Below are 24,151 nucleotides of genomic sequence, written 5' to 3' on the forward strand. Positions count from 1 at the left end.
GAGCCGAGATCATGCCATTGCACTCCAGTCTGGGCAACGGACTGGAGTGCAACAGACAATGAGACTGTCTCAAAAAAAAAAAAAGAAAGAAAAAGAAAAAAAAATTACTTCTGCTCTGATGTGCAGAGCCCCATCTATACTGGACACCTGAAAGTTACCAGAGAAATACAGGCCAGGGGCCTTTGACATTGGCACTGAGAAAAGCATAGCGCAGAAACAGGGTGTGTCTTTTTTTTTTAACCTGAACATCTGTGATTTGAGGTCTTCTTGGAACACTTTATAACCCATTTCTGAACTTCTCCCAGGCTTCAGTGGAGCCACCTGTTGTAGCTTCTAAAACTCTGTTCTCCTCAGTTGTTCTCCCACCCATTGCCTTCACAGATGCAGAGACCAAGATTCACTCACTCGACATTGGACCTTTAGCACCCAGGTCTGTCTGGCACAAAGTAAGTGTTTGGCCAGGCTGGTGGAGTGACTTCTACTTAGAGAATGGTCCTCAACATAGGCTGCTCATTACCAAAACTATTTGGTCTTTAAAAAGTGTGACTCTGATGCTTGAGTCTGGGGTGGGTACCAAATACTTGCTTTTTTTTTATTTTTTATTTTTATTTTTTTGGAGACAGCGTCTCGCTCTGTCACCCAGTTGATCTCGGCTCACTGCAAGCTCCGCCTTCCGGGTTCATGCCATTCTCCTGCCTCAGCCTCCCAAGTAGCTGGGACTACAGGCGCCTGCCACCACGCCTGGCTAGTTTTTTTGTGTTTTCGGTAGAGACGGGGTTTCACCATGTTAGCCAGGATGGTCTCAATCTCCTGACCTCATGATCCGCCTGTCTCGGCCTCCCAAAGTGCTGGGATTACAGGTGTGAGCCACTGCGCCTGGCCCAAATACTTGCATTTTTAAAGAGCTTCACAGCAACTCCTGGTAGTTTTCAATTTACCTTAACTTTTATGTAGGAACCCCTTGTCCTGGTAGAGAGTATAATTTGCTGAATAAGTCTACTTTTTCAATCAACATATACGGAAGAGACATCAATGAAAGAACTGGCAAACTGTAAAGCCCCCTCTCCAGGTGTGAAATACGGTCCCAGCGCACTCAGGGCTTGGGCCTAGAAGCTGATCCATGTCTCTGTGTCTGTTCTGAAATATCTTGTGTGATATGGGAGAAGGAGCATTGTCCTTAGAGACAAGGCTCGAGACTGGCTGTGCCCTTTCCTTGGGCAGCATGTAGGGAGAAAGAATGCCTGCCCACCCACAGGCACGTTACTTGTGGACAAGGTGTAGTGGGCAGTTAGAAGGTGTTGGTATGTTAATCTTTTTTTTTTTTTTTTTTTTGAGATGGAGTTTTGCTCTATCACACAGGCAGAGTGCAGTGGCGCGATCTCGGCTCATTGCCTCCTCCTCCCAGGTTCAAGTGATTTTACTGCCTCAGCCTCCCAAATACCTGGAACTATAGGTGTGTGCCACCATGTCCGGCTAATTTATGTGTTTTTTTAGTAGAGACAGGATTTCACCATGTTGGCCAGGCTGGTCTCAAACCTCTGACCTCATGATCTGCCCGCCTCAGCCTCCAAAAATGCTGAGATTGCAGACGTGAGCCGCCATACCTGGCCAGTGTTCCAGTGTTTTTTTTGTTTTTTTTTCTGAGATGAGATCTCGCTCTGTCGCTCAGGCTGGAGTGTGCAGTGGCGCAATCTCGGCTCACTACAACCTCTTGTCTCCTGGGTTCAAGCGATTCTCCTGCCTCAGCCTCCTGAGTAGCTGAGATTACAGGTGCCTGCCACCACACCTGGCTAATTTGTTGTATTTTTAGTAGAGACGGTTTCACCACGTTGACCAGGCTAGTCTCAAACTCTTGACCTCAGATGATCCACCCGCCTCGGCCTCCCAAAATGCTTGAATTACAGGCATGAGCCACTGCACCCAGCCTAATCAGTCTTTTGCTCCTATTTGTCTTTGTTTGGGATAAAAGTTCTAGCCTTATTGGGGTCTTCTTACACAATAGTTCTGACTCACAGCCATCATCTGAACCTTTCCTCTGGTTCACAACCAAAATTAAACATCCGTTTATGGGGATTGAGATCGTTTTCGTAGTAAAGGAGGTTTTGTTTGTAATGACGTGCCTGTTTGATGGGTCTAAGTATTTGTCTGGCCTTTCTGGCTAAAGCAGGCTTTGAACTGGTCCTGCCTAGAATGCATACCTCCCATTCCTTATCATCTCTCTTCTGGGTCCCTTCCCCTTCCCCTTCCCCTTCCCCTTCCCTTCTCCCTTCCCTTTTTCCTTTTCCTTTCCTTTTTTTCTTTCTTTTTTTTTTTTGATAGTGTCTCATTCTGTCACCCAGGCTGGAGTGCAGTGATGAGATCTCTGCTCATGCAGCCTTGACCTTCTGGGCTCAAGTGATCTTCTGCCTTGGCCTCCTGAGTAACTGGGACTACAGGCACCACCATACCTGGCTAAATTTTTTTTTTTTTTAAGTAGCAGTGAGGTCTCTCTATGTTGCCCAGGATGGTCTCAAACTCCTGGGCTCAAGCGATCCTCATGCCTCGGCCCCTCAAAGTGTTGGGATTGCAGATGTGTGACACCACACTCGGCCTCTTCTGGGCCTTTTTTTTTTTTTTTTTTTTTTTTTTTTTTTTTTGAGACGGAGTCTCGCTCTGTCGCCCAGGCTGGAGTGCAGTGGCCGGATCTCAGCTCACTGCAAGCTCTGCCTCCCGGGTTTATGCCATTCTCTAGCCTCAGCCTCCCGAGTAGCTGGGACTACAGGCGCCCGCCATCTCGCCCAGCTAATTTTTTGTATTTTTTTAGTAGAGACGGGGTTTCACCGTGTTAGCCAGGATGGTCTCGATCTCCTGACCTTGTGATCCGCCCGTCTCGGCCTCCCAAAGTGCTGGGATTACAGGCTTGAGCCACCGCGCCCGGCCTGGGCCTTTTTTTCGTTTGAGATGGAGTCTCACTCTTGCTCAGGCTGGAGTGCAGTGGCACGATCTCGGCTCACTGCAACCTCTGCCTCCTGGGTTCAAGCTATTCTCCTGCCTCAGCCTCCCAAGTAGCTGGGATTACAGGTGCCTGGCAAATTTTTGTGTTTTTGGTAGAGACAGGGTTTCACCATGTTGGCTAGGCTGGTCTTGAACTCCTGATCTCAGGTAATCCTCCCACCTCGGCCTCCCAAAGTGCTGGGATTACAGGCGTGAGCCACTGCACCCAGCTTTTTTTTTTTTAATTTTACTTTTTTGAGACAGAGTCTCACTCTCACCCAGCTGGAGTGCAGTGGCACAATCTTGGTTCACAGCAACTTCTGCCTCCTGGGTTCAAGTGATTCTCTTGCCTCAGTCTCCCGAGTAGCTGGGAGTACAGGTGTGTGCCACCATGCCTGGCTAATTTTTGTATTTTTAGTAGAGCTGGGGTTTCACTATGTTGACCAGGCTGGTCTCGAACTCCTGACCTCGTGATCCACCTGCCTCAGCCTCCCAGAGTGCTGGGATTACAGCTGTGAGCCACCGCACCTGGCTCTTCCAGGTGTTAATAGAGCCTTTTTCCTCTACTGGAAGCTTCAACTGCTTTCTGCCCCTTTCAAACTCATACATTGTTGAATTGTTATTTCCTCAGGGAAGCCTTCCTGATACCACCCTACAGAGGGTGTCATACCCCCTATTATACTATCACAGCACTTTTCGCAGTAAGGTAAATTGCTTTTACAATTGTTGGATTGCCTCTCTGACTATGTTTGTTGAATAAAGAAAAAAAGGTGGCCAGGCTGGGCGCGGTGGCTCAAGCCTGTAATCCCAGCACTTTGGGAGGCCGAGACGGGTGGATCACGAGGTCAGGAGATCGAGACCATCCTGGCGAACACGGTGAAACCCCGTCTCTACTAAAAAATACAAAAAACTAGCTGGGCGACGTGGCGGGCGCCTGTAGTCCCAGCTACTCGGGAGGCTGAGCCAGGAGAATGGTGTGAACCTGGGAGGCGGAGCTTGCAGTGAGCTGAGATCCGGCCACTGAACTCCAGCCTGGGCGACAGAGCGAGACTCCCGTCTCAAAAAAATAAAAAAAAAAAAAAAAGGTGGCCAGGTGCGGTGGCTCACGCCTGTAATCCCAGCACTTTGGGAGGCTGAGGCGGACAGATCACGAGGTCAGGAGTTTGAGACCAGCCTGACCGACATGGTGAAACTCCATCTCTGCTAAATATACAAAAATTAGCGGGACATGGTGGTACGTGTCTATAGTCCCAGCTACTCAGGAGGCTGAGGCAGAAGAATCGTTTGAACCCGGGAGGCAGAGGTTGCAGTGAGCCAAGATCGTGCTATTGCACTTCAGCCTGGGCGACAGTGTGAGCCTCCATCTCAAAAAAAAAAAAAAAAAAAAAAAAACGGGTAACTTTATAACCTGCCTTCTTTTTCTTTTTCCCAGTGCTCCTAAAGTTCCGTACAGATAAAGGAAGAGATCCCAGTTCTGATACATATGAGGAAGATTCCGAGTTGTTACTCCAGATACGAAATGATGTGCTTGACTCACTGGGTATTAGTCCTGACCTGCTTCCTGAGGACTTTGTCAGGTTGGTCTCAGTATTTATCACTGTTTAGTCTGGACAGATGAAGTTTGTTTTCAGGATTTGCCTTAATTTGAGGAGCTCTTTTATTAGACCCAAAGCCCTGCAGAGAGCCCCCTGACGCATTCTACTCACTCCTGTCGACTTCTGCCTCTCCACTAGAATAGCAATATATAAAAAATAAAGAGGGGGCAGATTCTGATTTTTACAATAAGTATCTTATATTCACGTTCAAAATTCAAGGCAATATAAGATCTGTAAACACTATTCTCTACCTTTTTTCACTTTACGTGATCTTGTTATTTCTTGACGATATCTCCAGATCAGTACATAGTTTGCTCCCTCTTTTCCACAGCTCCTCAGTATTCCAGTGTGTGAAGCGATGGAGTTTATTGAACCAGTTGCCTGCTCACTCAAGTTGTGTTCAGGCTTTTCTGTTTTGTTTTGTTTTGTTTTGTTTTTAGACAGAGTCTCGCTCTGTTGCCCAGGCTGGAGTACAGTAGCGCGATCTCCGTTCACTGCAAGCTCTGCCTCCCGGGTTCACACCATTCTCCTGCCTCAGCCTCCCGAGTAGCTGGGACTACAGGAGCCTGCCACCACGCCCGGCTAATATTTTGTATTTTTTAGTAGAGACAGGGTTTCACCATGTTAGCCAGGATGGTCTCGATCTCCTGACCTTGTGATCTGCCCGTCTCGGCCTCCCAAAGTGCTGGGATTACAGGCGTGAGCCACCACGCCTGGCCCGTGGCAAAGATTACAGGCTTTTCTAACTGTGTAACACTGTAGTGTGTGACCTTGTGTTGTACATGTGCAGGTATAACTGCAGGATAATTAGGAGGAAGGGAGTTGATGGGTCAGAAGGCTATAATTTATCATTTGGTCGGCATTACCACTTTGCCCCCATTGGTATCCTATCAATTTATACCCCCAGCAGCACAGCCACCCATGTTCCCAGCATCCTCTCACTTGGACATTACATGCTTTCACCTTACGTGACCACCTCTTTGCTCTCATAAACAGGCTTAGGATTTGATTGGAGAAGACCAGATGGTGACTAGGTCACAATCTCCTTTTTTTTTTTTTTCGAGACAGTTTCGCTCTTGTCGCCCAGGCTGGAGTGCAGTGACACAATCTTGGCTCACTGCAACCTCTGCCTCTCAGGTCCAAGCAATTTTCCTGACTCAACCTTTTGAGTAGCTGGGATTACAGGTGCCCAACACCATGCCCAACTAATTTTTTTTGTATTTTTAGTAGAGATGGGGTTTTCCATGTTGGCTATGCAGGTCTCGAACTCCTGACCTCAGATGATCCGCCCACTTTGGCGTCCCAAAGTGCTGAGATTACAGGCGTGAGCCACCACACGCTCCATCCATAATCTCCTTCAAGTAGCTCTGGGATCATACACTCACCCTCATCCCCTTTCCATGTCTTGAGGGGCTTCCTAAACTCAGCTTTGCAGTGCCTCCAGCTTGTAGCAGTAATAATGGCTATAGTTTACTGAGCAGCTATTATGTACTAGGCATCAGGCAGTAAGTAGCCAACCCAGATCCCACCCCAGGTATCATCACAGTGCTTGCTCTAGCAACAGCATGCTACCTTGGTTTCTTATCAGCAGTAAGGTCTGCCAGAGTCCCTAGTCCCTCCTTTCTTCCCTTTCTGCTGGGAACTTCAGGTAGGCAACAGCAAACCCCACTCCATTTAGGGCCAGCAGTGGTCTTTGAAGCACCTGCGGTGCCCTGACCCAATAAGCCATGATTGTCCTGGTGCAGTGCCTCAAACCTATAATCCCAGCATTTTGAGAGGCTAAGGCCGGCAGATTGCTTTGAGCTTAAGAGTTTGAGGCCAACCTTGACAATGTGGTGAAACCCTGTCTCTGCAAAAAATAGAAAAATTAACTGGGCATTGATGACTGGTGCTTGTAGTCTATGTATATATATATACATACACACACACACACACATATACACACACATATATATGGCATAGCTGGGACTACAGGCATGTGCCACCATGCCACCTCTTGCATATCTGAGACTACAGGTGTGTGCCACCATGCCTGGATAAATATGTATATCATATATATGTGTGTATATATATCATATATATAATAAAATATTTATATAAGTAAAAAGCTATAAACAATTTAAATATCCACCAATAAAGTATTGGTTAAATAAACTACCATATTACCTAGATAACAAAAAATTGTGGAATGTAAGTAATATGTATCTGTATATTTATTGACACAAACGGGTCCATAATATGCTGGGAAAAGGCTGTCAAACAGTACGGATAGTATATTCCCATCCTGAATTAATTAATTATTAATTAATTATTTTGAGACGGAGTGTTGCTCTGTTGCCCAGGCTGGAGTACAATGGCACGATCTCGGCTCACTGCAACCTCCGCCTCCCAGGTTCAAGTGATTCTCCTGCCTCAGCCTCCAAAGTTGCTGGAACTACAGGTGCCTGCCACAACACCCGACTCATTTTTGTATTTTTAGCAGAGACAGGGTTTCGCCATGTTGGCTAGCCTGGTTTTGAACTCTTGACCTCAGGTAATCCGCCCACCTCAGCCTCCCAAAGTGCTGGGATTACAAGTGTGAGCCACCACACCTGGCCCATTTTGATATTTGAAACAAGAAAAAGATGTAAATATACAGAGAAAAGTTTGTGAGGCTAGACCCCAAAATGTTAGTGGCTGGGATTACCAGGGATTCTGTTCTTCCATTTTACACTTTTTGGCAATGGACATCTGTAGTTTTGCAATCAGAAAAACAACAAAGTTCTCTGAAAAGAGAATCAAGAACACAAACTGAAGGACACTGCAGGCAGAACACAGACAGATGAGGGAAACAGAAACTTGTACACAACTCTCCCTGCTCAAGTGAACACACCCCACACCCCAGAGGTAGTAGGCAATCTGGAAAGACAGCTCAGCTGCAAGACAACAGCTCGTTTTCTTGCCGGCATCCCTAACCCATGTCAGGCCATCTTGCAGCCTGTCTACAGAAAGACTTCAAGAGGCCACCAGACACCTCTTACTTAAAAAGCAAGCAATAGAGACCGGGCGCGGTTGCTCACGCCTGTAATGCCAGCACTTTGGGAGGCTGAGGCGGGCGGATCATGAGGTCAGGAGAGTTAGACCATCCTGGCTAACATGGTGAGACCCCATCTCTACTAAAAATACAAGAAATTAGCCGGGTGTAGTGGTGGGCGCCTGGAGTCCCAGCTACTCAGGAGACTGAGGCAGGAAAATGGCGTGAACCCGGGAGGCAGAGGCTGCAGTGAGCCGAGATCGCGCCACTGCACTCCAACCTGGGCAACAGAGCAAGAGCGAGACTCCGTCTCAAAATAAGAAAAAAAAGGCAGCAGGCCGGGCGCAGTGGCTCAAGCCTGTAATCCCAGCACTTTGGGAGGCCGAGACGGGCGGGTCACGAGGTCAGGAGATCAAGACCATCCTGGCTAACATGGTGAAACCCCGTCTCTACTAAAAAAATACAAAAAAAAAACTAGCCGGGCGAGGTGGCGGGTGCTTGTAGTCCCAGCTACTTGGGAGGCTGAGGCAGGAGAATGGCGGGAACCCGGGAGGCGGAGCTTGCAGTGAGCTGAGATCCGGCCACTGCACTCCAGCCTGGGTGACAGAGCGAGACTCCGTCTCAAAAAAAAAAAAAAAAAAGGAAAAAAAGGCAGCAATAGAGTGGCAGTGCCTGAGCACAGGAAACTGAGACATGGGAATGCAGTTTCCCCAAAGGGGGTGGGCAGGGAAGGAACCACTTTGGAGAGAAGACTAGCCAGCAGCTCGTTAGGCTGTGACTTTCCTCTTCTGGGAAGCAGGGCCTTCAACTCTACTGGCCGGTGATGCAGAGCTGGACCGTTCATCACTTTGAATGCCCAAATTAGTCACTCGGCTGCACACTCACGGCCCAGCACCCAGCCACAGGTATGCTTAGCAGCTGCTGCTTTCCATTGGCTGACTGGCTGGGGTTGTTGGAACTGAAGCCCTGCGTGACCCAGTCCTTCTTCCTGCTGTGAAGCACAGCAGAGGAAACACTTGCTTCTCACAAACTTATTCCTCCACCAAGAGATGAATGCCCTGATGAGTTACCATGAGATCCAAGTCTGCCCAGTGTCATCAGCCCCTGACCTCACCGTGCCAGTGTTACAAAAGCACCTTGTAAACTGCTGCCTATTTTTAAATGATGGCTTTTTTTTGTTTGTTTTTTAAAGATAGAGTCTCGCTCTGTTGCCCAGGCTGGAGTGCAGTGGTGCAATCTCGGCTCACTGCAAGTTCCACCTCCCAGGTTGACACCATTCTCCTGCCTCAGCCTCCTGAGTAGCTGGGACTATAGGCACCTGCCACTACGCCCGGCTAATTTTTTTTTATTTTTTGGTAGAGACGTGGTTTCACCATGTTAGCCAGGATGGTCTAAATCTCCTGACCTCATGATCCGCCCGCCTAAGCCTCCCAAAGTGCTGAGATTAAAAGCATGAGCCAGTGTTCTCGGCCTTTTGTTTTGTTTTGTTTTTTTCTTCCCTTCTTCATAGGGTCTCTCTGTTGCCTAGGCTAGAGGAGTGCAGTGGCACATCATAGCTCACTCCAGCATCAACCTCCTGGGCTCAGGTGATACTCTCACCTCAGCCTCTTGCATAGCTGGGACTATAGGCGTGTACCACCAAGCCTGGCTAAATTTTTTTTTCTTTTTCTTTTTTTTTTAATTGACAGGGTCCCGCTATGTTCACCAGGCTATGTTTCCTGTTTTTTTAAAGTTATGTACTACATAATACAAACAAGAGAGTACACAAAACACATCTGCCTGAGTTAAATGATAATTAATATGTATTTATTTTTGTTGTAGAGACAGGGGTCTCACTCTTGCCCAGGCTGTTCTCAGACTCCTGGATTCAAGCCATCCTCCTGCCTTGGCTTCCCAAAACTTCTGGGATAGACAGGTGTGAGCCACTTGTATCTCTTTTAATTTGGAATCATCCTTGGCAAACTGGCTTGCCACCTCTTTTTGTAAATAAAGTTTTATTGGCACACTTACTCATTTATATATTATCTGTGACAGCTTTTGTGCCACAGCAGAGTTAAATAGTTATAACAAAGACCATATGACCCATAAAGCTGAGAATATTTTATTATCTGGTTCTTTTGTTTGTTTGTTTTTGAGACAGAGTCTCACTCTGTCACCCAGGCTGGAGTGCAGTGGCACTATCTTGGCTCACTGCAACCTCTGCTTCCCGGGTTCAAGCAATTCTCCTGCCTTAGCCTCCTGAGTAGCTAGGACTATAGGCGTGTGCCACCACGCCCAGCTAATTTTTGTATTTTTAGTAGAGATGGGGTTTCACCATATTGGCCAGACTAGTCTCAATCTCCTGACCTTCTGATCCACCGGTTTGGCCTCCCAAAGTGCTGGGATTACAGGCGTGAGCCACTGCCCCGGCCTATTATCTGGTTCTTTTTTTTTTTGAGACGGAGTCTCGCTCTGTCCCCAGGCTGGGGTGCAGTGGCGCGATCTCAGCTCACTGCAAGCTCCACCTCCTGGGTTTACGCCATTCTCCTGCCTCAGCCTCCCGAGTAGCTGGGACTACAGGCGCCCGCCACCTCGCCGGGCCAGTTTTTTGTATTTTTTAGTAGAGACAGGGTTTCACCGCGTTAGCCAGGATAGTCTCCATCTTCTGACCTCGTGATCCGCCCGTCTCGGCCTCCCAAAGTGCTGGGATTACAGGCTTGAGCCACCGCGCCCGGCCAAGATTCTTTTTTTTTTTTTTTTTGAGCTGGAATCTCGTTGTGTCACCCAGGCTAGAGTGCAGTGACGTGATCTCGGCTTGTTGCAACCTCTGCCTCCCAGCTTTAAGTGATTCTTTTGCCTCAGCCTCTTGAGTACCTGGAACTATGGGCACGTACTACCACGTCCAGCTAATTTTTGTATTTTTAGTAGAGACGGGGTTTTACCATATTGGCCAGGCTGAACTATTCCTCCAACATGACCAAAATGAGATTATACCAGCAATGGGAGGTGTTTTTTTTTTTTTTCTGGTCTCTCTATTGCCCAGGCTGGAGTGCAGTGGCGCCGTCTCGGTCACTGCAACCTCTGCCTCCTGGGTTCAAGCAATTATCCTGCCTCAGCCTCCCGAGTATCTGGCATTACAGCTGCCTGCCACCACGCCCGACTAATTTTTGTATTTTAGTAGAGACAGGGTTTCACTATGTAGGTCAATCTGGTCTTGAATTCCCGACCTCAAGTGATCCACCCGCCTCAGCCTCCCAAAGTACTGGGATTACAGGTGTGAGCCACCATGCCCAGCCCTAGTTCTCCATATATTTTAGAGCTCTGTAGTGGACCTTGATAAACAGGAAGATGTTACCTCTGGATGAACAAAATGGGAATGTGCTGGTCCTGGCCAGGGCATGAGGAGCCGGAGGTGCCTTCGGACACAGCTCTTGGGGTTGGAATGGATACAACCTTTTGGGAGAGCATTTTGGCAATACATATGAAAACCTGGCCGGGCGCGGTGGCTCAAGCCTGTAATCCCAGCACTTTGGGAGGCCGAGACGGGCGGATCACGAGGTCAGGAGATCGAGACCATCCTGGCTAACACGGTGAAACCCCGTCTCTACTAAAAATACAAAAACTAGCCGGGCGACGTGGCGGGCGCCTGTAGTCCCAGCTACTCGGGAGGCTGAGGCAGGAGAATGGCGTAAACCTGGGAGGCGGAGCTTGCAGTGAGCTGAGATCTGGCCACTGCACTCCAGCCTGGGCGACAGAGCGAGACTCCGCCTCAAAAAAAAAGAAAACCTAACATTGCTATATTTAGAAATTTGCCTTAAGGAATTATTTCAACATCTGTGTCTTTGTCAAGACATATGATTACAGTGTTGAACAGCTTAAATGTCCCTCAGTAGGTTATAGAACAGAACAAGTAATAGTTGATAATATTTGGGTTTAAAATTACACCTATTTATTTATTTTTTGAGACAGTCTTGCTCTGTCACCAGGCTGGAGTGTAGTTGTGCAGTCTCAGCTCACTGCAACCTATGCCTCCCAGGTTCAAGTGATTCCCCTGCCTCAACCTCTTGAGTAGCTGGGACTGCAGGCGCACCCCAACCACGCCAAACTAATTTTTGTATTTTTAGTAGAGACGGAGTTTCACCATGTGGGCCAGGATGGTCTCGATCTCTTGACCTTGTGATCCACCTGCCTCGACCTCCTGAAGTGCTGGGATTACAGGCATCAGCCACCAAGCCTGGCCTAATTATACCCATTTAGATTGTGCACTTTTTAAAACGTCTAGAAGGGGCCGGGTGCGGTGGCTCACACCTGTCATCCCAGCACTTTGGGAGGCCGAGGCGGGCGGATCATGAGGTCAAGAGATCGAGACCAGCCTGGCCAACATGGTGAAACCCTGTCTCTACTAAAAATACAAAAATTAGCTGGGTGTGATGGCAGGCGCCTGTAGTCCCAGCTACTTGGGAGGCTGAGTCTGGAGAGTGGCGTGAACCCGGGAGGCAGTGCTTGCAGTGAGCCGAGTTCGCACCACTGCACTGCAGTCTGGTCGACAGAGCAAGACTCCGTCTCCAAAAAAAAATGTCTAGAAGGATGTACACCAAACTGGGGAGACTCGAGGTAGTATTCTGTAGGGAGGCTTTCCCTTTCACTTGTCTGTGTTCCAGTGTGCTTGGTGAGCACACACCATTGTGTTCAGGAGTAGGAGCTGGCAGAGCACACTTCCTTTGGGGAAGTGGTGGAATAAAGTGATTTGCTCACTAGGATGGGTGACTTGGAGGGGCAGGTGACTGTGTCATCTAAAATGTGTCCTCTGGATGCCCCATCCTGGCCCAGAAGGGCTGGTTTCTATGTGGGTTGTGAAGACTTTTTCTGCCCTCATACTTTAATTTCAGACCTCAAATTTCCCTTGCCTCCTACATGTTAACACAGGCCTGCTCGCTGACATTTGTCTGGGAATAGCATATAGAACCCACTGCCCATTATGGGTAAGAAGAGAATTGCGAGAATGTGACCAGGGCGCTGAAACATCTGATATCTCTAGGACAGATATAGGAAGCACAGATATAGTCTTTCCTTTAACTTATAAAGGTAAAAATAAAAGTATTGTGAAAGAATTTCTGGTTGCCAAAGTTCAAAGGTCTTTTCCAACCACTTATGAACCCCTGGCTCAGATTTCGTTTTCATGCCTAGATGCCAGTATTAACACTGCTGTCTGAATCGGGCCCTCCTGCTAGAAGTTGTTTTTATGCAGGAGAGTCTACTACTGAATTTCTCCAGATGTCATGGTCACAGTTCTGTTCCCAGTGCTCCATTTTCTTTGTCTTCCTTCTCTTTTAGTTACTGCTTCTCCGAGATGGCCCCAGTGTGTGCGGTGGTTGGAGGGATTTTGGCACAGGAAATTGTGAAGGTAAAACATCACTGTGGAGCAGAAAATAGTTAACCATGACTTTGTATATGTGCTGACAGAGAGAATGGAAACTGTCTTAGACAGCTGCTTGCTTTCTCTTACCCCATTCATCTTTGTTTCATGCCCTACCCATTTCCACCTCATCCCATTTTCTCTGGCCCATCCAGGTGGCCATTCAGCAAATGACCTTGGAGTGCCTGCTCTGTGCTCAGCGCACAGTTGGCCATAGTGCCTCAAAGGTGTGATCTGCTCTCCCCTAACTGTGTTAGTTATCCAGTGCCTGTTGTTTTAGTCAGGGATTCTGCTTCTCATGGCTCTTATAGTGAGTACTATCATGATCCCCACTTAAGAGGAAGACACTGGGGCCCATGAAAGGGGCTCCAGAACCTGTGCTTTTTTTTTTTTTGAGACAGAGTCTGGCTCTGTCGCCCAGGCTGGAGTGCAGTGGCCGGATCTTAGCTCACTGCAAGCTCCGCCTCCCGGGTTTATGCCATTTTCCTGCCTCCTTAGCTTCCCAAGTAGCTGGGACTACAGGCGCCCACCACCACACCCGGCTAGTTTTTTGTATTTTTTTAGTACAGACGGGGTTTCACCGTGTTAGCCAGGATGGTCTCGATCTCCTGACCTCGTGATCCGCCTGCCTCAGCCTCCCAAAGTACTGGGATTACAGGCTTGAGCCACCACCCCCGGTTGAACCTGTGCTCTTAACCTCTGTACAGTTTATCTCCATTCATCACCATGACATCAAAGCCCTCCCCCCCCTTTTTTTTTTTTTGGGACGCAGTCTCGCTCTGTCACCCAGGCTGGAGTGAAGTGGCACAATCTCAGCTCACTGCAAGCTCTGCTTCCCAGGTTCATGCCATTCTCCTGCCTTAGCCTCCTGAGTAACTGGGACTACAGGTGCCCGCCACCACGCCCAGCTCATTTTTGTATTTTTAGTAGAGACGGGTTTTCACCGTGTTAGCCAGGTTGGTCTCGATCTCCTGACCTCGTGATCCGCCCACCTTGGCCTCCCAAAGTGCTGGGAATACAGGTGTGAGCCACAACACCCGGCCAAGCCTCCCTCTTTTTAACCCACACACTGTAGGTATTTGCAGAGAAATTGATGTCTGTGTCCCCATGAACACACCAGGAGCCCCTCAAGGCTCTGTACAGGATGACCCGTGACCCTGTTAGGTAGGTGTTAGTGTCTCTCTCAGAAGGGAAGCATTTCATACGGGGTCACATAACCAGTAACTAGCACAGCCTTTTGAGGGTCTTCTGGAACATTTGGGTGCTAAAACTATCCCATACCCCCAAACATACTGTACATTCTTTGCGGACTTTCCTAGTTGCCCAACGATGTTAAGTTTGCCTTTTGCAGGTTCTTGGCTGCCTTAGTGGACTCTGGTGAGGCTTTTTCCCTCTTTCTTGTGGAGCAGAGTCATGCCTGGTTAAATAATTGACCATGTCCATGTACATGTCAAGTTTGAACTTAGGAGGACAATTTGGAGACCCAGCCCTTAACACTTTGTCTTGGGGTCTGTAAATTCTGGAGACATTTGGCTCAATTTGTTAGTTACACCGTTTTCCTAAGGCTACCTTTTTTGGGTTTTTTTTGTTTTTTTGTTTGTTTGTTTGTTTTTTGTTTTTTTGGTCTATTCTTTTCTGATCCTTCTTTCTGGTCTAAATTCTTCCTTCCTTTGATCAAATCTAACTTTCTTCTATGTGATGGGCACTGAGGAGATGTTTGAAGGGGGAAGAAAAGTGTGCAATGGCCATACCTCTTTCCTTGCTCAATTTTATACGTAACCCAGAGTGATGTGAAAATTACAGTTTATATGCCCAATCTGAGAAGAGGGTAATGACCACCCAGAGGACTATTTGAGCAGTATTCTGAGGCTCCCTGTAGACAAACTACAGGAAAGAGTGCAGCAATGGGAACGTTCTAAGTGGTGAATGGGAATGTACATATTTTTGTAGCCTAAAATGATGACACCACCAATAGTAATAGACAAGACTTACTGAAAGCCCACTGTCTGCCACACAAAGACAGTGTTTTTTACATGGATACTCATTTCATCTCCCACCGGCCCTATGAGGTAGGAACTCCTGTGATCCCTGGTTTATAAAAGAGGAACTAAGGTGCAGGAAAGAAGTTGCTTGCCCAGTCTAGTGAGTGTGGTGCCAGGATTTGGGCCCAGGCACTCTGGTTTCTGAGCCTGTCCTCTTCACCATGTGGCAGTCATGTGTCAGGTGTTGCCTTCAATGGCACCATCATGTAGAGACTGCATGGACCCCTGGGCAGCTGCCGTTGCACCATCAGCCTCACTTCTGTACATCCCATTGAGGGGCTTCCCCTAAATTTTTCATGTGGGATGGAGACTGGAGGTTGGGGCAGGTAGCCTTGACCCCATTGTTGGTGGTAGCTTCTCACATCCCCATCCTCACACAGCCCCCTCCTTCCTGCCTGCTGGAGACAGCTGGTGCCCAGCATCTTGTTTCTGTTTATCCCAGATAGCCAGAGTACTCTGCATTCTTGGTTGCTGGGTGTGTTTGGAATCTCCTCCTACCCCATCTTGCTTGGGAAGCACTTTACCTTTTGCCCCATGTTCACCCCATACCCTGCCCTCATCCCCAGTACTCCTTCATACTTATCACAGGTCAGCCTTCAGCCAGCTGGCAGGCGGGGCCTACAGTCCAAGGGCCTCAGACTCGCCTTTCTCTCCTGAGGCACTGTCTAAGCACCTATAGAAAGCTTACACTAGGAGATGGGGGCAAGCGCAAGTCTACTCCCTTGGAATCATCTTTTGCGTCTTTCCTTTCTTATATCATTTTAGATACCCTATTTTATATCCATGTCTACTTCCTTAACTTTATAGCAGTTTTCCTTTCTCTCCATCCCCACCGTCCACGGCAGGTCTCCCTGTCTATGGTAAGAGAGGTGATAGTAGACCGGGCGCGGTGGCTCAAGCCTGTAATCCCAGCACTTTGGGAGGCCGAGACGGGTGGATCACGAGGTCAGGAGATCGAGACCATCCTGGCTAACACAGTGAAACCCCGTCTCTACTAAAAATACAAAAAACTAGCCGGGCGAGGTGGCGGGCGCCTGTAGTCCCAGCTACTCGGGAGGCTGAGGCAGGAGAATGGCCTGAACCCGGGAGGCGGAGCTTGCAGTGAGCTGAGATCCGGCCACTGCACTCCAGCCTGGGCGACAGAGCGAGACTCTGTCTCAAAAAAAAAAAAAAAAAAAGAGAGAGGTGATAGTGAAAGCAGCAGCCATCCCAGGCTCCTGGTAAAACACGTACCATCTCCTGTATCTTGGGTTTGAGGGTCTAAGAGTTCCAGCTGTGGACTGTTGGACCCTTCCACCTGGCTGGGTTGGTGGCATCCCCAGTATTGGTAAAGGACTCCTGGCCCCTATTAATAGCAGCTCCTGCTTACTGAGAATTTACTATGTGCTAGGCACTTTACAAGCCTGGCCACATTTCATTCTCACCAAAAGCTCTAGCAGGCAGGTGCTTTTTATTTGCCTATTTTATACGTGAGCCCAGAGAAACAAACTTCTTTCTGATCCAAGCTCCATGTGGACAGAGACCTTCTCAGAATCTTAATGTCTAGCCAAATACCTGGCATAAAGTAGATGCTGAATAAATTTTCCCTTGACTGGGTGCAGTAGCTCAAGCCTGTAATTTCAGCACTTTGGGAGGATTACTTGAACCTAGGAGTTCAAGACCAGCTTGGGCAACATGGGGAGACCTCATGTCTACAAAAGTCCCAGCTACTTGGGAGGCAGGGTCTCTGTGGGAGCTGGGGAGACGGAGGTTGCAGTAAGCCGAGAATGTGCTTCCCACCTGGGCAGCAGAACAAGATCCTGTCTCAAAAAATTAAAATTAAAAACATTTTAAATAAATAAAATTTCCCTGGAAAAATGGCTGGATAACACTATTTGTATATAGTAGATGTGATTGTCCCCGTTTTGTGGATGAGGAAATGAAAAGGGTTTGGTGCTGAGTTTGAGGAGGAGCAGTTCAGGATGTGTAGCGCCACCTTCCTCATGAATGATGGTACGGTGCTCCTGGGAACCGTTAAACCCTGCCCTGGCAGCTTGCCTAGGTGATGTCCTTCTCTTTAAATGGTGGCTTGTGGTAAAATTTCAGTCCTTTCTAGGTTAAGCACCTGTTTGAAAATTTGTGGACAATTGTAAACCCTTTCTCATAAGAGTCAGTATGTTGTTTCAGGGGCTGACCCTACCTCAAAAGACAGGTCTTTTGTAGATAAGGGGTTTTGCCATGTTGCCCAGGCTGGTCTTGAACTCCTGGGCTCAAGTGATTCTCCCGCCTCAGCCTCCCAAAGTGCTGGGATTACAGGTGTGAGCCATTAAGCCCAGCCCTGTTCTTGTCTTTTAAAGTGCTCTGTCTGGTAACCCCACAAGATAATCACCATTGCCATTGCTAAATAGCATTGTCCAGGCCCTCTGGATCCCAGCCCTGACCCCCTGTGGAAGCCTAGCGATTTTATGTCCTCATGGAAGATCCTCCTTCTGGATCAGTGTGCTTCTTGATTAAATGTGTCCCCTTAGGTGATCAAGGCCACAGCCTAAGAACTGCCACCTTTCTGAGTTGAATAGTCATGAATAATTATTTCTGCTGTTGCCCAGTGGTGGTACAACACAGTGTTAGGCATTGCTTTAGTCTTAAGGTGTTTTTTTTTGTTGTTTTTTTTTGTTTTGTTTTGTTTTGTTTTGGAGACAGGGTCTCACTCTGTTACCTAGGCTGGAGTATAGTGGCTCTATTACAGCTCACTGCAGCCTCAATCTCCCAGGCTCAAGCGATCCTCCCACCTCAGCCTCCCGAGTAGCTGGCACCTTGGGCACGCATCATCATACCTGGCTAATTTATTTCAGTTTTCTTTTCCTTTTCCTTTTTCTTTTCTTTTTGAGACAGAGTCTTACTCTGTTGCCCTGGCTGAGTGCAGTGGCGCAATCTCAGTTTACTGCCTCTGCCTCCCGGGTTCGAGCGATTCTCCTACCTTAGACTCCCAAGTAGTGTGCCACCACACCCAGCTAATTTTTGCATTTTTAGTAGAGACACGTTTCACTATGTTGGCCAGGGTGGTCTTGAACTCCCAACCTCAGGTGATCTGCCCACTTCAGCCTCCCAGAGTGCTGGGATTACAGGCGTGAGCCACCGCACCCGACCTATTTCAGTTTTCATGTAGACAGGGTCTCACCATGTTGCGCAGGGTGGTCTTGAATTCCTGGGCTCAAGTGATTCTCCCACCTCGGCCTCCCAAAGTGCTGGGATTACAGGTGTGAGTGTGCCTGGCCCTGGCCTGCTTTAAATTTTTGAGATACATAGTTTAACCCAAGCTAATACATTTCTTATTCTCATGTTAGGTAGAGAAGGTAATGTTTGGAGGTTAAATAATCTCCTCATGGACACAGCTTGTAAGGGATAGAGCAGAGATAGGACAATCAAAATTGTCTCCAGACGTTGCCAAATAGCCCTTTGGGATCTAAATCAACCCCAGTTAAGAACCACTGCCGGCCGGGCGCAGTGGCTCAAGCCTGTAATCCCAGCACTTTGGGAGGCCGAGATAGGCGGATCACGAGGTCAGGAGATCAAGACCATCCTGGCTAACACGGTGAAAGCCCGTCTCTACTAAAAAATACAAAAAACTAGCCGGGTGAGGTGGCGGGCGCCTGTAGTCCCAGCTACTCGGGAGGCTGAGTCAGGAGAATGGCGTAAACCCGGGAGGCGGAGCTTGCAGTGAGCTGAGATCCGGCCACTGCACTCCAGCCTGGGCGGCAGAGCCAGACTCCGTCTCAAAAAAAAAAAAAAAAAAAGAACCACTGCCCTAGACTGCTTTTAGAATTTTTTTTCCCTCTATTCCTCTTAAAGCACCTTGAGATAAACCCTCTTTTCATTTTTCTCCCTAGGCCCTGTCTCAGCGGGACCCTCCTCACAACAACTTCTTCTTCTTCGATGGCATGAAGGGGAATGGGATTGTGGAGTGCCTTGGCCCCAAGTGAACTCAAGACTTGGCAGCTCCGGAGATGCCAATTGCAGCATGCCCGCCTGTATTCCCTGTCCCCTTCCTTCATGAAGGCATCTCCAGGCAAGGAAAACTGAAGTCATTGGCCCAGTACAAAACATTTCCTGCGACGAAGGAGGTGGTGCCGACATGCTGCTTCCCATCACAAGCAGCTGCTCGACAAGGGGCAGGGTTGCTGTCTTTGTTCCAGCACTGTTCAGGCTGCCTGTCATCCTGGGCCTGCCAGCTCCCCTGAGTGATGAGCACTTCCAAGCACCCCTCTGCCCTTTGTCTGTCCTTATGCTGTCATAGCCTCGCCAGCCCTCTGGGGCGTTGTGGGAGATGCCTGCCAGGAACGAGCATGCTCTGTTGCTTGGGAGCCTCTTGCCACCTTCTTGGACTTACTCCTCACCTGATGTCTTACAGAGAAAAGTGTGACTTCAGGTTGAGAGTAGACCCAGGCCCAGTGAGGCACCAGTGGAAGCACAGCTCCAAGTTCAGACAGGTGCCCTCAGAGAGGAAAACCATGACAGGCAAATGCATTTCCTCTGGAGTTTGAGACCCTGACAAACAACAGGTGGCATCTGGTGTGCTGTTCTTGAGTTTTCATTTAGGATTAGTTGAGTTCCAGCTGGGTGTTGGGAGAAAGGAGATGTTACCAAGTCTTGGATGTTAGGGTGAGACCCTGCAATTTGAGTATTAGTAGGAGAGCTTGTCTTTCAATGCAGGTTCCTGGGGCTTCAGGGCTGGGAGGGAGGAGCCTGCCCTTTTAACAGAACCCCAGTCACATGCATCCCAAGCCACTCAGAGGCTGTTGCATTTCAGGGTTGTGTTGGTCCTTTGTTTACCTCCTAAACCACAGCTGTTTGTGTTTCACATATGTTGTGAATTTTCCTTGGTTCTTTTTAAAGGAATGATAATAAAGTTACTTGCTTTAGGATTTGCTTGTTTTTCTTCCACTTCAGAAGCTTCTGAGAGAGAATGGGATGATCCTACCAGTTGCCTTTTCAGACCTGAAGAAATCTCCTTTAAGACTCTTAACTCAGAGATTCCTCCTCTCTCTCACCATTCCTGCCACCATTTTTTCTGGGTGATGCAGCAAGAGTTAAATTGTTTACATTCTAGAGTGTGTAGAAGCTTCTGGCTCCAGTTGTCTAATGGGTAATTCAGCTAAATAGTGGCTATTTTCAGTGACAAGAATTATAATAATAAAAGGAAGTCAAAAGTGATGCTTAATATGCCCCAAGTCCCACAGCCGCTACGGGTCAGAGCTTTTATTGGAAGACCAGGTTTGTCTTGATGCAGCCAAAGCACGTTCCAGTTCACCCCACTCTTGCTCCTGTTTCTTCTTTATGTAAATTGTGTGATGTTTCAATAAATCAGTCTCTCCTATTCCAATCCCACAGCAGTCAGTTGGGGAGAAAACTGGTCTCCACTACAGGAGGGCCTCCGTTCCTCAACCCTGCATCACCTGCTCCCACCAGAGGTGAGACGGGCTGCATTTCGGAAGGGATCCATGTCTGGCCACCTTTAGTGCAATCATGGTGTCGGTCAGCAGTTACATTGCTGCATGAATTTCACATGGTCTTTAAATTTTGAGCTAATTACATTCTTGACTGTAATGTGCAGCCTGGGTCACAAGGGGGAGCAGGTGGGTTTGGATTGATAAAAACAAAATTGTAGAATCCCCGGAAGCTTCCAACTTTTCCACCCTGTACCTCTAATGGCAGAGATTAAGTCACCCAGAGGACCCCTCAGGAATCAAGGGGAAAGCTGCCAGCCCCAGGCAAGAAATACCTAGTTTCTACAAATTTCATAAACTCCCACATGATGTTTGTATTAATCATAAAAATGTAAAAAAAAAAAAAAAAAAAAAAAGGCCAGGCGTGGTGGCTCACACCTGTAATCCCAGCATTTTGGGAGGCTGAGATGGGCAGATCATGAGGTCAGAAGTTCGAGACCAGCCTGGCCAACATAGTGAAACCCCATCTCTACTAAAAATACAAAAAAATTAGCCAGGCATGGTGGCGGGTGCCTGTAATCTCAGCTGCTGGGGAGGCTGAGGCTGAGACAGGAAAATCACTTGAACCCAGGAGGCGGAGGTTACAATGAGCCGAGATCACATCACTGCACTCCAGCCCGGGTGACAGTGCATTACTCCATCTCAAAAAAAAAAATCTTCAGTTGGTCAGGCATGGTAGGAGGCTGAGGTGAGAGAATCATTTCAGCTCAAGAGTTCAAGACCAACTTGGGAAACAATGCAAGACTGCATCTCCATAAAAAAAGAAATAGCTCGGTGAAACCCCGTCTCTACTAAAAAATACAAAAAACTAGCCGGGCGAGGTGGCGGGTGCCTGTAGTCCCAGCTACTCGGGAGGCTGAGGCAGGAGAATGGCATAAACCCGGGAGGCGGAGCTTGCAGTGAGCTGAGATCCGGCCACTGCACTCCAGCCCGGGCGACAGAGCGAGACTCCGTCTCAAAAAAAAAAAAAAAAAGAAATAGCTGAGTATGGTGGCTTGTGCCTATGGTCACAGTTGCTTGGGAGACTGGGGCAAGAGGATTACTTGAGCCCAAGAGTTTGAGGCTGAAATGACCTGCATTTCACCACTGCACTGAAGCCTACCTAGGTGACAAAGCGAGATACTGTCTCAAAAAAGAAAAAAAAGCTCAAAAAGCCGGGCGCGGTGGCTCACGCCTGTAATCCCAGCACTTTGGGAGGCCGAGGCGGGCGGATCACAAGGTCAGGAGATCGAGACCACAGTGAAACCCCGTCTCTACTAAAAATACAAAAAATTAGCCGGGCGCGGTGGCGGGCGCCTATAGTCCCAGCTACTCGGGAGGCTGAGGCGGGAGAATGGCGTGAACCCGGGAGGCGGAGCTTGCAGTGAGCTGAGATTCGGCCACTGTACTCCAGCCTGGGCAGCAGAGCGAGACTCCGTCTCAGAAAAAAAAAAAAAAAAAGAAAAAAAATCTCAGCACTTTGGGAGGCCGAGGCAGGCGGATCACGAGGTCGGGAGTTCAACACCAGCCTCACCAACACAGTGATACCCCATCTCTACTTAAAAAAAAGACAAAAATTAGGCATGGTGGTGTGCGGCTGTAATCCAGCTACTCAGGAGGCTGAGGCAGGAGAATTGCTTGAGCCCGGTGGGAGGTGGAGGTTGCTGTGAGCTGAGACCACCACTGCACTCCAGCCTGGGCAACAGAGCGAGACTCCATCTCAAAAAAAAAAAAGTTATCCTGACATATGTTCTATTAGCTCGTTACAGGTGTGGAAGAGATGGCTTAGGTTGCAGGTGGCAAGTTTAATGATAACAGTTAACAGTCATACCCATGCAACCTGCCTGGTACTTTTCAGAGTCCTTGTTCTTTGAGTTGGAATCCCCACAGCAACCCCATGGGGGTAGATGCTGTTCTCCCGCCTGTGCTGGAGATAAGGAAACAGCCTCACGTCACAAGCAAGGGATAGATGGAAATGGCGTTGATTGGGAAGGCCATGATGGCGGGGTACTCAGTGGAGATTCATGTAGTGGCACGTGCCGGCTTGTTCGCTCGGTGGGAATAAGATTTTGGACTTTCCTTTCACAAGTCCCTGAGACCCAGTAGTCACTGGAAAGCATCATGTCGGCCTTCATGAAAGAGGGCCTTCAACTAGGTCCAGAAGGGTGGGTGGATTTGGTTTCTAAGCTTGTAAAATATTCAAGCAATATACAAGTATAAAGAGAAGATTCCTCTCTGCTGCAGGGCACAGCCTGTCAGCACAATGTTGGCCACATAATAGTAGCAGCTGACTTCACAGCTAAACTGTATTTTGGAGAGAAATATGAGATGCTTTTTGGACATGTTAGCTGTATCCACTTTTTTTTTTTTTTTTTTGAGACAAGTCTTGCTCTGTCACCCAGGCTAGAGTGCAGTGGTGTGATCTTGGCTCACTGCAACCTCCGCCTCCTGGGTTCAAGTGATTCTCCTATCTCAGCCTCCCAAGTACCTGGAATTACAGGCCCCCACCAACATGCCCAGCTAATTTTTATACTTTTAGTAGACAGGGTTTCACCATGTTGCCCTGGCTGGTCTTGAACTCCTGACCTAAAGTAATCCACCTGCCTCAGCACCCAAAATGCTGGGATTATAGGTATGAGCCACCATGCCCAGCCTAGCTGTACTGCATCCACTTTTTTTTTTTTTTTTTTTTTTGAGATGGAGTCTCACTCTGTCACCCAGGCTGGAGTGCAGTGGCACAATCACCGGCTCACTGCAATCTCTGCCTCCCAGGTCCAAATGATTGTCCTGCCTCAGCATCCCGAGTAGCTGGGGTTACAGGCACCCGCCACCACGCCCGGCTAATTTTTTTTTTTTTTTTGTATTTTTAGTAGAGATGGGGCTTCACCGTATTAGCCAGGATGCTCTCGATCTCCTGAACTCATGATCCGCCCGTCTCGGCCTCCCAAAGTGCTGGGATTACAGGCGTGAGTCACCGCGCCCGGCTGGCTGTATCCACTTTCATATCCACTCCCTGGAGGTCACCCCTGGTAACTGTTGAGAGTGAATCCTTCCAGACTACCATGTTCAAACCTAGATTCTACCACTTAGCCATGTGACCCTCGCCACACTACTTTCTGTTGCCCCATCTCTAAAATGAGTAGAATAATGGTACATTCCTCAGATATGTGAGGATTAAAAAATAAATTCATTCTTTGAGTCGAAATTGCTCAATGTTAGCTGCTATTTTACGTATTCATAAATAACTATTTTTCTCCAATGTACTTTTTTCTCAATATGTCTCAGAGATCCTTGTATCTCATGCATCAAATTCCAAAACCAAAACGGGTAAACCATTAACTATTGAATCAGTCTGCTGCTGAGTAACATTGAGCTTGTTTTCTTTGTGCACACTTAGGAAAGACTTCCCAAAGCCAAGTTCCAGGGTTAGCGAGTATATAAATGCATTTTAGAAGTTGGTTTTCATTGGTTTTTGTTTTGTTTTGTTTTTTGAGATAGAGTCTCGCTCTGTTGCGCAGGCTGGAGTGCAGTGGCATGATCTCGGCCCACCGAAACCGCCACCTCCCAGGTTAAAGCAACTCCTCTGCCTCAGCCTCCTGAGCAGCTGGGACTACAGGCATCCACCACCATGGCCTGGATAATTTTTGTATTTTTAGTAGAGACGGGGTTTC

General features: G+C 48.1%; 1 protein-coding gene across 3 annotated transcripts in view; it reads left to right on the plus strand.

The window, feature by feature from the left end:
* SAE1 (SUMO1 activating enzyme subunit 1) overlaps positions 1-19,919 on the plus strand; it is a 90,413-nt gene extending 70,494 nt beyond the window's left edge. For 2 of the 3 annotated variants that reach the window (XM_033223803.1, XM_033223804.1), the window contains 3 exons: positions 4,406-4,550; positions 12,895-12,964; positions 18,885-19,919. In XM_033223803.1, coding sequence (XP_033079694.1) covers positions 4,406-4,550; positions 12,895-12,964; positions 18,885-18,977 — 308 coding nt within the window. In that variant the 3' untranslated portion in view covers positions 18,978-19,919. The remainder of the gene's footprint in view (positions 1-4,405; positions 4,551-12,894; positions 12,965-18,884) is intronic. The other variant, XM_033223805.1, reaches the window with a different exon arrangement.
* The last annotated feature ends 4,232 nt before the right edge of the window (positions 19,920-24,151 follow it).

Source organism: Trachypithecus francoisi, unplaced genomic scaffold, assembly GCF_009764315.1.
Source record: "Trachypithecus francoisi isolate TF-2019V2 unplaced genomic scaffold, Tfra_2.0 Lachesis_group12, whole genome shotgun sequence".
Classification (NCBI taxonomy): Eukaryota; Metazoa; Chordata; class Mammalia; order Primates; family Cercopithecidae; genus Trachypithecus; species Trachypithecus francoisi.